The sequence below is a fragment of the Sus scrofa genome, chromosome 14, assembly GCF_000003025.6.
Source record: "Sus scrofa isolate TJ Tabasco breed Duroc chromosome 14, Sscrofa11.1, whole genome shotgun sequence".
In the NCBI taxonomy this organism is placed as follows: Eukaryota; Metazoa; Chordata; class Mammalia; order Artiodactyla; family Suidae; genus Sus; species Sus scrofa.
This window is the reverse complement of record NC_010456.5, coordinates 83,314,859-83,328,913: the sequence shown is the minus strand read 5'-3', so window position 1 is coordinate 83,328,913 and position 14,055 is coordinate 83,314,859. Positions and strand designations below refer to the sequence as shown.

Genomic DNA, 14,055 nt, shown 5'->3' with positions numbered 1-14,055 from the left:
CATAGACATTAAAAAACTTATGGTCTCTGGAGGAGACAGTTTGGGGGTGGGGGGATGTGCTTGGGTTATGGGATGAAATCCTATGAAATTTGAATGTTATGATCATTATGTAACTACAGATGTGATAAATTCATTTGAGTAATAAATAAAAATAAAAAAATAAAAAATACTGACTTAAAAAAATCATCACAGAACTAAGACCCAATAATTAAACTGAATCATGGGTCTTATTCTTTATTTTTTCAAAAGTTTAATAACTTCTAATTAGAGAGATAATTCATGACCATTAAATAGAAACTACTGTGAAGTACAATAAATTAAATGGAATTCCTATTCCACAATCCAATAATCATTCCCATTAACAATTTTGCATACTTTCTCTGACTATAGTTACTATTTATTAAATCTGTTAATTGAAATAGCATTATACAATCGGCATCGTATATAATTTTCTACACAAAAAGTTTTTGATATAGTAAATATTTTCCAATATATTTAAAATTACTAAAAACACACATAATGGGTTTGTAAATCTATCACATGGGTGAGGTAAAATTTTATTTATTTATTTATTTATTTATTTATTTATCTATCTTTTTCTAGGGCCGCTTCCCACGGCATATGGAGGTTCCCAGGCTAGGGGTCTAATCCGAGCTGTAGCTGCTGGCCTAGGCCACAGCCACAGCAATGCGGGATCAAAGCCACGTCTGCGACCTACACTACAGCTCACAGCAACGCCAGATCCTTAACCCACTGAGCAAGGCCAGGGATCGAAACCGCAACCTCATCGTTCTTAGTCGGATTCATTAACCACTACGCCACAACGGGAACTCCTTATTTATTATTATTATTATATTTTTTTTTGTCTTTTTAGGGCTGCCTCTGCAGCGTATGGAAGTTCCCAGGCTAGGGGTAGAATTGGAGCTACAGCTACCAGCCTGCATCACAGTCACAGTAACCTGGGATCTGAGCTGCATCTGTGACTTACACCACAGCTCAGAGCAACGCAGATCCTTAACCCACTGAGTGATGCCAGGGAATGAACATGCGTCCTCATAGATACTAGTCAGGTTTGTTACCACTGAGCCACAACGGGAACTTCTATTTTATTTATTAATTGTATTTGAGCCTAAAACATACAGATGCACTTTTACCTGACAAATAGTTGACTGTGATATTCAAGGCTTTTCACTGAATAAATTTCTGCTTTCTTGTGAAAAACTATATCTAAAATATATACTGTGATTTTTTTGGTTTCAATTTATTTACTGAGGAATGAGAATAATAAAGCCATATGTAAAACAATCCAAGGGCAGATTTCTTATGGATATATATTTTCCCTTAAACTTGCCCACAACTTCTTCAACAAACATTCTTAAATGACTTATCTTTATGGCGTATATCCAAAGTAATCAACTTAGTTCTATTAGAAACCACAATTAATTCATTGTTTTGAATATTATTTAAATACATTACCTAATTAGAGTAACAAGAACAACTGGCATAAATATATTTGAAGCTAATACAACTAGCACATGGTAAACATGCCTTTCACTTGTTGAAGGCAGAAGCCCTACCAGCAGTGGCTGTTCAGCATGAAGGGGGCATTTCTCAGTTTTTAATACAGAAAGGAGAGTCCCATACTGAAAACTCAAGTCTCAGTGAAGACAGTGTTTAATATAAACATTTCTGCACCCCATTTTTTTTTCTTTTTTATTCCCAAAGTCTCCTAGATTTTGCCATCACACTGACAAAGCTTTCGTCTGACAATAAATTTAGGTAAGCAATCTCATTTCCCCTGTTCCTTATGAGTACAGTTGTCATTCTCAGTCAAGAGAATCCCTTCATACTCTTATGGGGTTCTGACAATACGGGCTTCCAGACATCTCCGTGTTCTTACCCTGCAGCATGGCTATTCAAAGACTGTATTACCTCATCTTAGTATTTGATCTATTTCTGTTTTCTTTTTATGAGTTTGCAAAAGTAGAAATCTCCCAATCATCTTTCACTTTAACCAACAGAATGTATTTTCTTAGAGGTCCTTGCTACAAAGCAAAATCAAACAAGTAAGCAATGACTGGGTCCAGTTGGTGGTTTCCTTAGCAGACAACCAAGGTCTTACCAAAGTTCCTCTTCTTAGGATCTCTGGCAAGTCCATGGCGAGTACCCTTTGGTAAGGTTCCAACAGGGAATTCAGATGCTCTGTGGGAAACACTGCATATGTGCAACACACAACATTTACATTACTGGTATGGTTGGTATATTTCAGTGTCAGTAGAACTGCAGGGCTATTACTCCCAATGTTCCCTGACACATTTCCATGGGCTACTCTCAGCATAGGATGCAGTAAACTACTGCTATTAAAAGAAAGTTTAGAGAAGAGAAGACAATTTTGGCTGGGATTTCAGGAAGCAGAGAAATAAAGTCTGTAACTGGTTTCTGTCATTGTTCTATTGAATCACCTACAAGGAGACACAGGAAGAAATAGAGTTAAGAAGATCAAGGAAAGAAGATGAAAGAAACACATACTTTATCTTTTGTTGAAATATCTCCTAAATTTCTCCCTGGATTGAAAACCAGGGTGGTTTCTGTAGTTAAGAAGTCTCTCTTTACTACAGCAAAGAACAGATATGAGCAGATGTGTCATTTATAATGGTAAATGCCACTCTCTGAGCTAAGGGCTTAAAACAGGCAACATACTCAAATATACAGATACTGTCAATGGATATGGATTTAGGGTGGGGACAGATTACCTGTAAAATGATCTTCCCATCCTCATGATTCTTCAAACTATGCCACTTACACACGTTCTAGGCAAATTATATAACCAATCTAAGCCCAGCTCGACTACCTGCATAATTTTGATAATCAGACTAGGCCATAGGGCTAGATGCCTGTCTTTTAATCCTTGTTTCAATAAATAAATAAGATAAAGTATGTAAAATGCAGACCCACCTGGCACACAGTAAAACTCCACAAACAGTAGCTCTAGTTGTTATTTCCTAAATTCTCAAGCCCCTTCCAAGATGAGACTGTGAAGAGTTCTTCCCCATTTCTAAAAGTAAAATTTAAGGCACAGAAATCAATTAGAGTCTCTTCCCAAAAGTATGATGAGGGTGTGATTTTCTCTTAGTGAACTTTTAACTCCCTGGCAATGCACTGGAAGATCATGCCAAGTGTCATAAGTAGTGATGGGAAGGGTAGCTTAGGAAGTAGACTGATATGTTAAAGAATTCTTATCAAGTGTTTAGCATAAACATTCTCTTCTCATAACCTTGGCTGTAATGTATTAATGCTAAAGTAGGTGCAGAGTTTCAGAAGATTTTTTTCCTTGCTCTTACAGTGTGCACTGCACCCATGATACACATGATCACTTCTAGGTAAAGTCTTCAAAGACAAAAATTTTATCATTGGAAGCTGATAAACTTCTATTATAAAGATAAATTCTTATATGTGTGACTGCATCACTTTGCTGTACAGTAGAAAACTGACAGAACACTGTAAACCAGATATAATGGAAAAAATAAAAATCATTTAAAAAAAACAAAATAAAATAAATTCTGAATTCAGTTGGCAGGCTTGTTTCTGACTAGCTTCTTTTTATGTCTGGGAATGGCAATCTATGATTTATATACAATCACCAATGTGTCTTAAAAAAATTAAGGCTTATCACAAAAAAGTAATACTTTGAAATATAATTCAAGACAAAGTTTCCAACAAACAGCCTTGAAGCAAGATGTTTTCAAAATGTTAGTATTAATGTTCCCTAAGTACAAAAAAAGGAATACATAGAAAGAGCACTTTGATGGGTACAAGCGAACTCTTAATCCTCTGGAAACTAACTAAGCCACAGTAACTCCTAAATTTCCTAAATTGAGAGGAGGAAGAAAATACAATGCAGACATCACCTATTTTTACTAAAGTTCTCTCCAAAGACTCAATGACAATCAGGCAGTGTAGGGATGGAACCAACAGGAGCCATAAGGACATTCTTTCTCTTATCAGAAATCATCAGATATTTGTGGATTTCAGATTTCTAAATAATTCAATAATCTCACTCATTCTCTCCCAAATTTCAGTTCCTCTCTTTGATAAACATATGCGCAAAAGAGACTACAAAACCATGAACCAAGCAAAGGATGAGGAATAGTAGGCTCCGGTTTGTGACTATACTTCCAAGGTGATGTGAGACAGATTTCCACGTTGTATTCCACTGTGTGTGCCAGGGTATCAGAAAGAGATACAGGAAAGACCCATGGTATACAAGAACAACCATCCCTCACCATCCTAGGCAAACCAGCTCCAACATTTCAACTAAATTCAAGAGCGTGATGTGGTTTTGGATGAAAATACCTAGCCTATCCATTTCCTCTTGACATAAAAACAGGAGACTCTTTGCACTTATAAGCTCTTTTAGAAGTGATATATGAAGTAGGCTATTACTATCACCCCTTCGTTATCCCAGAGGAGAAAGTTATAGTTCTGAGAGATTAAACTGGTCCTTTGAGGTTGTGCAGTTATCATGGGAATCGAGGCTACGATTTGAGTTTTCTTTTTTTTTCTTCCTTTCTTTCTATACCAATCTTTGTCCTCCCACGAAAGTTCCAAAAATATGTAGTCATGACTGGCTTACATTTTCAATACTACTACCTACCAAAAGAGTCACTTTCCTAACCCTTAGCCAGCTGGCTGTCACCACTCCCCCGGCATGATGATCACTGTCAGGCCCACTGCAGTATGAGAAAGTCACAGCTGCCAGGCCAATCTGAAAGAAGCATGCACACCTCTGCAACCTCCTTTTGGGTTGTGTGCTTACCAACAGTCAGTAGGGGTAACAAACCTGTTTATGCCAGTTGTTCTTACTATAATTATATAATTTAAATTTCATGTAAGCCAATGATACATGATTATAGAAATGAAAGATAATTGTAGTTTCCATTAAAACATAGTGGAATGCTTTGAAGAAACTCCAAATGGTGAGTTGTTTCAAAAAGAAGAAGAAAATTACTTCGAATTATATGAGCAAGAAAACTGTAAAAGATACCCAGGGCAGGGTGGATATGATAGTACCTATGAAATATCTGGGTTTAGATTTCTTCACCAGCATCTTTAACAAAGAAACAAGTAATAAGAGGTGTGGCTTATAGGGGGAAAAAAGAAACAGATGTAAACTCAAACTAGTAGACATATATTCAAAAAAAAAAGTTTTGGCCCTATATCAAGATATGGGAGAATGAATGTTACATACCCTTTTTTGTTTGTTTGTTTTTAGGGCTGCACCTGCAGCATATGGTAGTTCTCAGACTAGGGTTCAAATCCAAGCTGCAGCTGCCAGCCACAGCCACAGCCACAGCAACGCTGGATCCCTAACCCCCTAAATAAGGCCAGGGATCAAACCCACATCCTCATGGATACCAGTTAGGTTTGTTATCACTGAGCCACAATGAGAACTCCAAATGCTACGTACATTTAAGGTTTTATTTTAATTTTATTCTTTTTAAACCATTACTTTTATACTTATTAAATTAACCAATTAGCTACCAGCTTTGCAATATCCCAAATCAATATTTAATAAATATTCACTAAAGTGAATTTAAAAATCAAAAAATGACATTTTATGAACAACATAATTATATAAATAGATGGAATAGACTATGTTCAATTGTACAATACTTTTATGGAATCATGTAATAAGTAATATCAAAATTTGTATGACTTGTAAACCAATCTATTGGGACAAGAGATAACTATTAGTCTCCCACAGTTTTTGGACTCTTCAAAAAATTTTTTTAAATTAAAAAGATAAAACACCAAGACAATATAATAACTCATCTGCATAAATGGATAGAATTTTTTGTTCTTAACTTTCTATATCAACTTCATCTAACATGTCTTTCCATTTCCATGTTAAGAATATTATGAAATTTTCTTTTAATGACTACTGCTTACACTATAAGCTAAGGAATAAAGGGCTAAGATAAAATAATCAAAAGTCTCTAAGGGGTCTTCAGACAGAGCCATGACCCAATTCTACAAAAGACAGGGTAAGGAAGAAGTATATAAAGTCCTCAGAGAAAGAGTGGTGCAAATGGAAAACCAAACTAACCAAATGTCCAAAGAGTGTCATTAATTGTCACACAAATGGATTTGGGTACATTTTCATCCTACTACTACAAAACTTTAAACTGAGTCTATTCCTCCCTCCTGCTTTCAATAGATACATGGTTCTGGAGGAACCCTTTCGGGTGAAGACAAGTACAATTTCTAGGGTCCAGAAATGATTTAGTGGTATGCGCCAAAGTAGTCCCAGCTCTGTGTCTCACCCAACACAAAAGTCTGAAGATAAAAACAGATTCGAAAGGAGAAAAATGAATTTCAGTTCTATTCACAAGCAATTCAAATGCATTTTACAGACTTAAATTTATGGCATTTTCCTTGCTCTTATATATTTCAGGGCCAACTTTCATGTTCCATTTTTGACACCTCAGATAGAATATTGAGATATGTTTGGCAGTGGATACGAGAGGTTAAGAGGAAAGAATTTCTACAAAAGAAGGGAATTGGAAATCATCCTTCTTCTCACTGTGGTGTGCAGAGGAGGAAGAGCTGGGAAAGTACGTGAGGGGAAGAAAGATCTAATTTCTCTAAGCACGAGACCTCCCAGGATAGCAGTGCTTTCAAACTCTGTCCCAGGACTCCTGGTTCTTGCTTAACCTGGATTTAGAAAAGTTGGTTTCTTTAGTATAAGAGAGAAGTTGCCATAAACTTGCTTTTTTGAAGTTTTTTGTTTTTCTGACAAACTTGCAGATCAACATGATGTTTAAAAAAAAAAAAAAAAAGACTATCAGGGAAATAGCACAGATCAAAAAAAGTAGCTGGATTCACCCATCAAAACTGAAAAAAAGAACTCTCAGTTAGCATTAATCCCTTCTATTTCAGTCATGAGGAGCGGAGGAAGAAGGCTTAAACGACAGCCTTAAGGCACTGAGACCAAATTTAAAAGGGCTCTAAAAATGCCTTGCAGATTTTGCACCCACACGCCTCCCCTTTTTACTGTTAGGACCATGAAGTAGAACATAAGTATTTACAGAGGAAAATGTACAGTATAATTGACTAAAGCAGGAAAATCTCGTAATCCTGTATTAAGGCCAAATGAAATCAAAACACACTCAGGTTGCAACATGTCCTCATATAAAAAGCTCTCAACTGGATTTCATAAGAAATATTGATCTCAAACTCTGAATCCTCTCACTTTGGCTACCACACATGATTATTGGGGTCAGTACCTTCTATATTGGAATTCTTTTGAAGGCTTCAATTCATGTTGATAAAAGACAACAGAGGAGTAACTTTATTTAAACAAATTATACCTGAGGCTGCTTATAAAGCAATTCAAGAGTACTCTTACTAAAAGACTAAAATGTTTTAAAAAAGATAGGAAAACTGTCAATGTTATCAATGGCTCTCTTCAAAATTACAAATTTGACTAGGTGAAGTTTTATTTAAATAGATTCAATTATGCTAAAATTATCACTATACCATGTTTAAACTAAATACACTTTACATTTATTTCTTTACTAAATACAATATTCAAGTTTTGTGATCCTACTCACTGGAATTAGCTACATACTTTCCAAGCATGACCCAAAGAACAGCCCATTAGAAGTAGCTCTTTGTCTTTAGTACTTGAATTTGGCCAAGGACTCTGGTCATCTACCTGCTAAATAGTTCTTTCTGCTGGGTAAAATGACAATCCACATTTGCACTGACAGGATTCTACATATTTGTATGTAGTCTGAAAATACAATTCAATGTGCTCTAAAAGAAATAGGTCAAAATCACTATTCCTCTCTACTGACTGCAGTAAACCTCCCTTTTGACCAAAAAAAAATCTGTAAACTAATCCTATACTTTCAGTTGCAAAATGCTTCAAAGATGTTTATAGTGAAATAATCTCTTAAAGGCGAAATATTTGTTTTTAAAATGTTCAAAATATTTGATTTTAAAGAATCTTAAAGAAAGGCAAGTCCTGGGCAACTAACTAACTGGGAACACAAAAGAGTCCAGTGAAACAAGAAACTTTTGTTCTGGCTCATGTTCTTTAGGTTGGCAGATGAGAACAATCAACTTCCAAGCCCTTCTTCTCCTCCCTCTGCTTTCAAGTTCAATCTTTCTTTGCCTTTGATCCTATGGAAAACTAGAAACAGTCTCAACTGGAATTTCCCATAACAAATGCAGCTTTTGCTTGCAAAAATCCACTGGCAAGTGTGTTTGTTCTAGAGTGAACCAGCCTCTTCCACTCCAAAGAGCTGTGCTGCCCTCAAGACAGGATCCTTCTGACTGACCTAAGATGAACACAAGACTTTCATTCTATAAGCCTTGTGTTCAATTCAAAAGCAAATACCCTGGCAATTATGGAATTCATGGGTTAGTCTTTTAAAAAAATTTTAAAAAGCCTCATTCTTAGCTGTCCTCAGGTGCTACAATACAATCCACGCCTTTCATTTAAAAAAAAAAAAAATCTACTGAAGCCTAAAGGTAGGAGTTAGGGGGAAAAAAAGAAGAATTTCTCTTCTGGGAACTTTGGTGACATAATCAAAGCAAGTGAAAAATATAAATGTGTGAGATATTCAGGCCATTCTTCAGCAGTGCTGATGATCCCTCAAATGAAATATTTATTTCCTTTTGTTAATCATCCTGCAATCTCAGACCAAAAAAATAAATAAATAAACTATCCTTTTTCTTTAAATTATCATACAGCTTACCTATTTAAATTCATCTTTTATGGAAACTACATAATCTTGCTTTCATTAAAATTCTCCCTTGTTGATATAGGCAAACGAGGTCAGTTTCTGCTGGATTTGCATACTTGCATTTTATCCCTTAATTCAACTCTTTGTTGAAGGTTTTAAAAAGAGCAAGAGCTGAACCTCAGATACACATAAAACAAATACTGCTTATATGTCTAAGTGAACATTGACACCATTTACAGATTCTTCCCCCCTCCCCTTTTCCTTGGGGCTGAGAGCCCTGTCAATAATCATTACTTATTAAACAGGCTGCCATTCCCTTCTACAGAATGTAGGAAGGGAGCATGGAGGGGTAGAAATAATTACCTTGGGCTTTTCTTTAAAGACCTCCGGAATGGAAAGCAAGGAAATCAATTGAGAAAGAATGTGAAATATCCCCCCCCCCGTGTGCAAGCGCCCCCCCCCCACATACAGCCGAGAAGTACACCAACACTCCATTATTCATATCAACTGTATCAAAAGAAAAGATAAAAAATCTGGGGTCTTCAGGAAAGACGCACATATTTTCAATCCATTGAATATGTTCACAATACACTTGCCCATCCTTTATCCCTCCACAAAACTCAAGCAGCTAGATTTGTTGAGAGAACCCTTTACACACCTCCTGAGAAGACGTGCTTTCAAAAATGACTGCTTCAACCAAAGGAGGGAGAAGCAGCAAGTTACTGATTTGACTGCCATTCTGGTTTGTCCCTCCCTCCCCCTCTTCTCCTAGTCTCCCAATTTATCTTTTAGCCTATTTTTTTCCCCAAAGTATAGTAAAAGGATAAGGAATGTCTCTCTCTGGATCTTACCTACCAATGCAATAGATCAAAAAAAAAAAAAAAAGTTTTAAGGGTTAAATAACACCCCAAGTAAGACCACAGGTCAGGGAAATGAAAAATTCCCAGATGACTGAAAGCTTGGTATATCTACTCAAGAGTTAATGACGGGCACTCTTCCTTCCCCTCCAGACGTTAGGGCTCAAAACAGAAATACAACATAAAGAAGACATGGCCAGGCAGTTGCTGGAGAAGAGCATTACACAGAACTTGAACTGGCAGGCTGGGGGTTTGTCCTAAATAACCTTCACAGGTTGTACCAACTGTTCTCTGATCCTGATCAATAGTCAGAGTAAGAAGCTTCCTAAGATTTCCTTAGGATGAGAACAAGGTGGGGTGGTGGGAGGGTAGTGGGAGGTCAATCAGTCATCTAAAACATTTATAGAGATATAGAGAAAATATACACCTCCTAGACAGATAGAAAGCTATCATGCTTAGAGAAACTGGCCAGTACTGGCAGCAACTAAGCCAAGGTTAAAGGAGATAATATTCAAAGAGTGACCTGTTCCAAACAAGTTGGATTTTCTCAGCCTCCAGTGCAGAGAACACTGTCCTATTTCGCCTCAATTTCTCAGGCATATAGGGAGGGGAAATGAGGTTCACACCCCACCTTTGGGAAATGAACAAAGCAAATGCTTGGCAGGGTTGAAAAAACTCCTCCTCCGTCAAGACCCTAAAGGCGGCAGCTCTGCAGGGTTCCCTTCATAATTCCCTCCTCAACTCACTCCAGGCGCCACAGAATCCGATTCTCCACCTTAGAATGGCCAGGGGCAGGGTAGGGGGGTGATCACTTTTCCCTTAGCCAAGGATCGCCTCCTTTTCCTACCTCCCACAATGGCTTCTAATTAACCCTTCCTGGTCCCTTCCCGGGGCAGGGCTGCTGGAAGTGTCTACAGCTTCACCTTACCAACATTTCCATCAAATCATCACACCTCCCCTCGCAGCCCACCCCCACATGGACACAACTTCCCTCCGAGGTTTAACGTAGGTCGATTTGCATGTGCTTTTCTTTCTCTCCTTCCCACGGGTGGGGAAAGGGCTCAGTGCGTTTGGAAAGGCCCTCCCCTCCCTCCCCAGCTCTCAAAGGGAACCGGATCGGGAGCTCGCCAGCAGGTCTGCAGTGAGGAGGGTTCGCACGCGCTTTAACCCCTTGAAGGAAGTTAGTTATCATTTGGGACCCAGTGAAGTAGGGCCCATGGCGCTTGACTGACAATCTCCCTTCGCTTCACATCACCCCTACCCTACACATGAAAAACTGCCTGGCCGGCGCCTTTTTTCCTCCCTTGTGGCCAGTTTTAATTCTCTCACTCTAGCACCAAACCTGGAAAGGTGGTGGGGGGTGGGGGTGAAGGATGCTAGGAGAGAGAAAGCGAGAGAAAAAGACAGCAGGACGGCAGAAAGGAAACTCGGTAGTAAATCAGACTTCAGACACTGTGTTTACTTACGAAATTTGGGGCTGGTGCTAGTTTCTGGCGTGGTGGTGGTAGGGGAGGAGGACGAGGAAGTGGAGGAGGAGGAGGCAGCATCCTGAAAGGGAGACAGGGTCCAGGAAGGAGTGGAGTCATGAAGATAGGAGGAGGTAGCGTATGCCGCAGTGGGCCAGGAGGGCATGGCCTGCGTACTGGGGGTTCCTGGCACCGGGGGTCTGGAGCCTGGAGTACTGCTACTGAAGAAAGGGGCTGTCGTGGACAAGACCGTCGGGGGGGCGCAGTGTTCCGTGCTGTGGTGGAGCGCGGGCTGGCCCGGATGGGCACCCGGTGTCCGGGGAAGCGAGTTGGCGCCCGCGTGATGGTGGTCAGGCGGGTGCTAATCCGGTTGGGCGTCCTGGAAGAGGCGGCGCCACCGGCGGAGGGGGTGGCTGGGGACGTGGTGGAAGTTGTCGTAGTGGTGGTCTCCATGGCCTTGGGGAAGGAGCTGGGCTTGGAGAGGAAGAAGGGGTCCTGGCCCATCCCCTTGGAGTCCACCAGGTCGGTGGGCACGTATTCCTTGACGGAGCCCACCACGATCCATTTGAGGAGCATGAGGCTGAGCCCCAGGCCGATGAAGCCGATGAACAGAGGCACCACGCACAGCCACGTCTGCTGCCGGTTCCACACGATGCAGTCGCTACAGCGTAACTCCCGGGGGGGCTCGGCCGCCCCTTCGCCGCCGCCGTCCGGGCCCCCGCCCGCCGCCGCCGCAGCCGCCGCGGTGCCCTCCTCGGCCGAGGCGGCGGCTGCCGAAGCGGCTCCAGGTGGCGAAGCAGCGGCCGCCCCTTCACTCATCCTAGGAGCCGGTCTTCACCTTCGCCCCCCCGAGGGCCGCGCTAGAGGCATGAGGCCGCGCGGGCCGGGCGCGGGCGCGGGCTCCGGCGGCGGCGGCGGCGGGCTCGGGCGCAGGCAGCGGCCGCGGCGGCCGCATGCAAATCGGCTCCCTGCCCCCACGCCCCTCCCCCCGAGAGGCGGGCGGCGGGCGGGGAGGAGAGGAGCGGGGGAGGGGACAAGGGCCGGGGAGGGGGCGGCTAGGAGCGCGGAAGAGGGGCGAGACAGGCCCCCCGGCGCCGCCGGCCGGTCAGGGAGCGGCGGGGCGCGTCTGCAGCCCGCCAAGCGGCCTCCTGCGCGCCGGGGCACCGCGTCTGCTGCTGCTGCTGCTGCTGCTGCTGTTGCTGCTACTGCTGCTGCTGCTGTTATCGCCCGCTGCCTGCAAGCGCTCCAGCCGCGCCGGCATCCTCGGGGCGCCGCGCCCGGCCCGCTCCCCCGGGCGCCCGCCCGCGCCGCCAATGGGCCTCGCGCCGCCTTCAGGGGCCGAGCCGGTCGGCCGCTAAACGCCCGGCGCCGGAGAGCCGCATTCCGACACAGGGGGGCCGGCCTGGCCGCCGCCGCTCGCCCGGCCCGCCGCGCCGCGTTCCTCGGCGGCTGCTCCGCGAGTCCGGGCGGCAAGGTGCACCTGTTCTTCAGCCGGCCCGCAGCCAACCCTCGGCCAGCACTGTCTGGGAGAGACCAATCCGAGCGCGGCGCGGAGGGCGAGCGGCCGGGCTCGCCTCGCTCCCGCGCCCTCGGCTCAGTGCAGGCGCCGCCGCCCGAGAGTCAAACTCCAGCGAGCTATGCCGCCGGCGACGCGAGCCCGGGCCAGGGACGCAAGGGGCGTCCCCGGCGTGTGCTGTCCGACCGGTCACTTAGGGAACCCCACCAGCCCCTGAAGATTGGAAAACACTGCCCGGAGCCCCTATCCAGTAGCGCTTGATAGGGAAGACGTGGAAAAAGAGAGAGACTGCAACGGGGATCCCGGGGAGTAAGGACCCCAGGCGGGAGGCGGCCCCGGGCAGACGCCCGGCGGGTGGGGTATGCGCCGATCCTCAGGACGGGCTGGGCTTCAGGCAGAGTAGCGCCTCCCACCAGCACCTAATGGTGGTTTTCAGTTGCGTCCAAGATATATAAATGATCCAAGCAAAGCCCCGCTTGGAAGTGTGTGGCAAAAGCAGCTCCCTACCCACCTGAGTGTGAGCCCTGTCTCCCGTGCTGATGCAGTGGGGTCAGAGACTGACGCTTCGGGGCCAGGGAGAGGGGACATGTGCCGTGGGAGGGTGGTCCAGGCCCTCCGCCCAACCTCGGGTGCTGCTGGATGGAGAGCCCTTTCCTTCCGATTTCCTCAGAGAGATGCTGGTGAAGCCGACCTTTATGCAATTATACCCAGCAGATACCTCGCAGCCGATTGTGATAACTTAACCTTAAAAAAAAATTGTCTTTAAATGTAGATGTACGCACAGGTGCACATGTCACAAGGCAACTGATTGTGAGAGGTAAAATTTTAAAGGATGTATTGGAATACAAAATTCTGTTGCCGGTTTCTTCTTTGGGGTATAGCCATCTGTGCACCTGTATCTCAGGTGCAGTGTGGGACCTGCCTGGAGGGCGAAGGGATCAGAAGAAGAAGGAAGCATGAAGGAGTAAAGAGCCAGCATCAGCATGGTCTATGCTAATGGTGCAGAACCTTATTGTCAACTCTTCCAGATTTCCTGGTCTAAAGTAGAAACTGGAAAGATGTTTTTGGTTATAAGCTCCAAGACAGAAAGGTTTAGGATGTCAGCCTTCTAATACATCTCCCCTGAACTGTATGATTGGCACTGATGAAGAAAACATCGTTCTCTTGACCTGTGATAGTCTCCCCAAAGATGAAGTTTTCCAGGTATCCGTTTTATTCACAGGTAGAGAGCCAAACGGTACACGGAAAAGACTACAAAGAGAAGAGGATGCATTGAAACAGGAAGCCCCTGGGATTTCGTGCCTACCAGAGTATTTTGCACAGACACGGTTAATAAATTATTTTTGATAGTAGTAATGCAGCTGTCACCTCTTCCAGTTATAATATTGAGACTTTCCCCATAGGAAAGCTTTTGATTTTTAGTTTAACAGAACATGCACTAATCCAGTAGTGCTGAATTATGG

At 43.2% G+C, this 14,055-nt stretch overlaps 1 protein-coding gene across 1 annotated transcript in view; it reads right to left on the bottom strand.

Moving 5' to 3' along the window:
* Positions 1 to 11,952, bottom strand: part of NRG3 (neuregulin 3) — a 1,088,386-nt gene extending 1,076,434 nt beyond the window's left edge. Inside the window, 2 exon segments of the mRNA XM_001927008.5 lie at positions 11,077 to 11,340; positions 11,343 to 11,952. Of these exon segments, the coding sequence (XP_001927043.3) occupies positions 11,077 to 11,340; positions 11,343 to 11,895 (817 nt within the window). The 5' untranslated portion in view covers positions 11,896 to 11,952.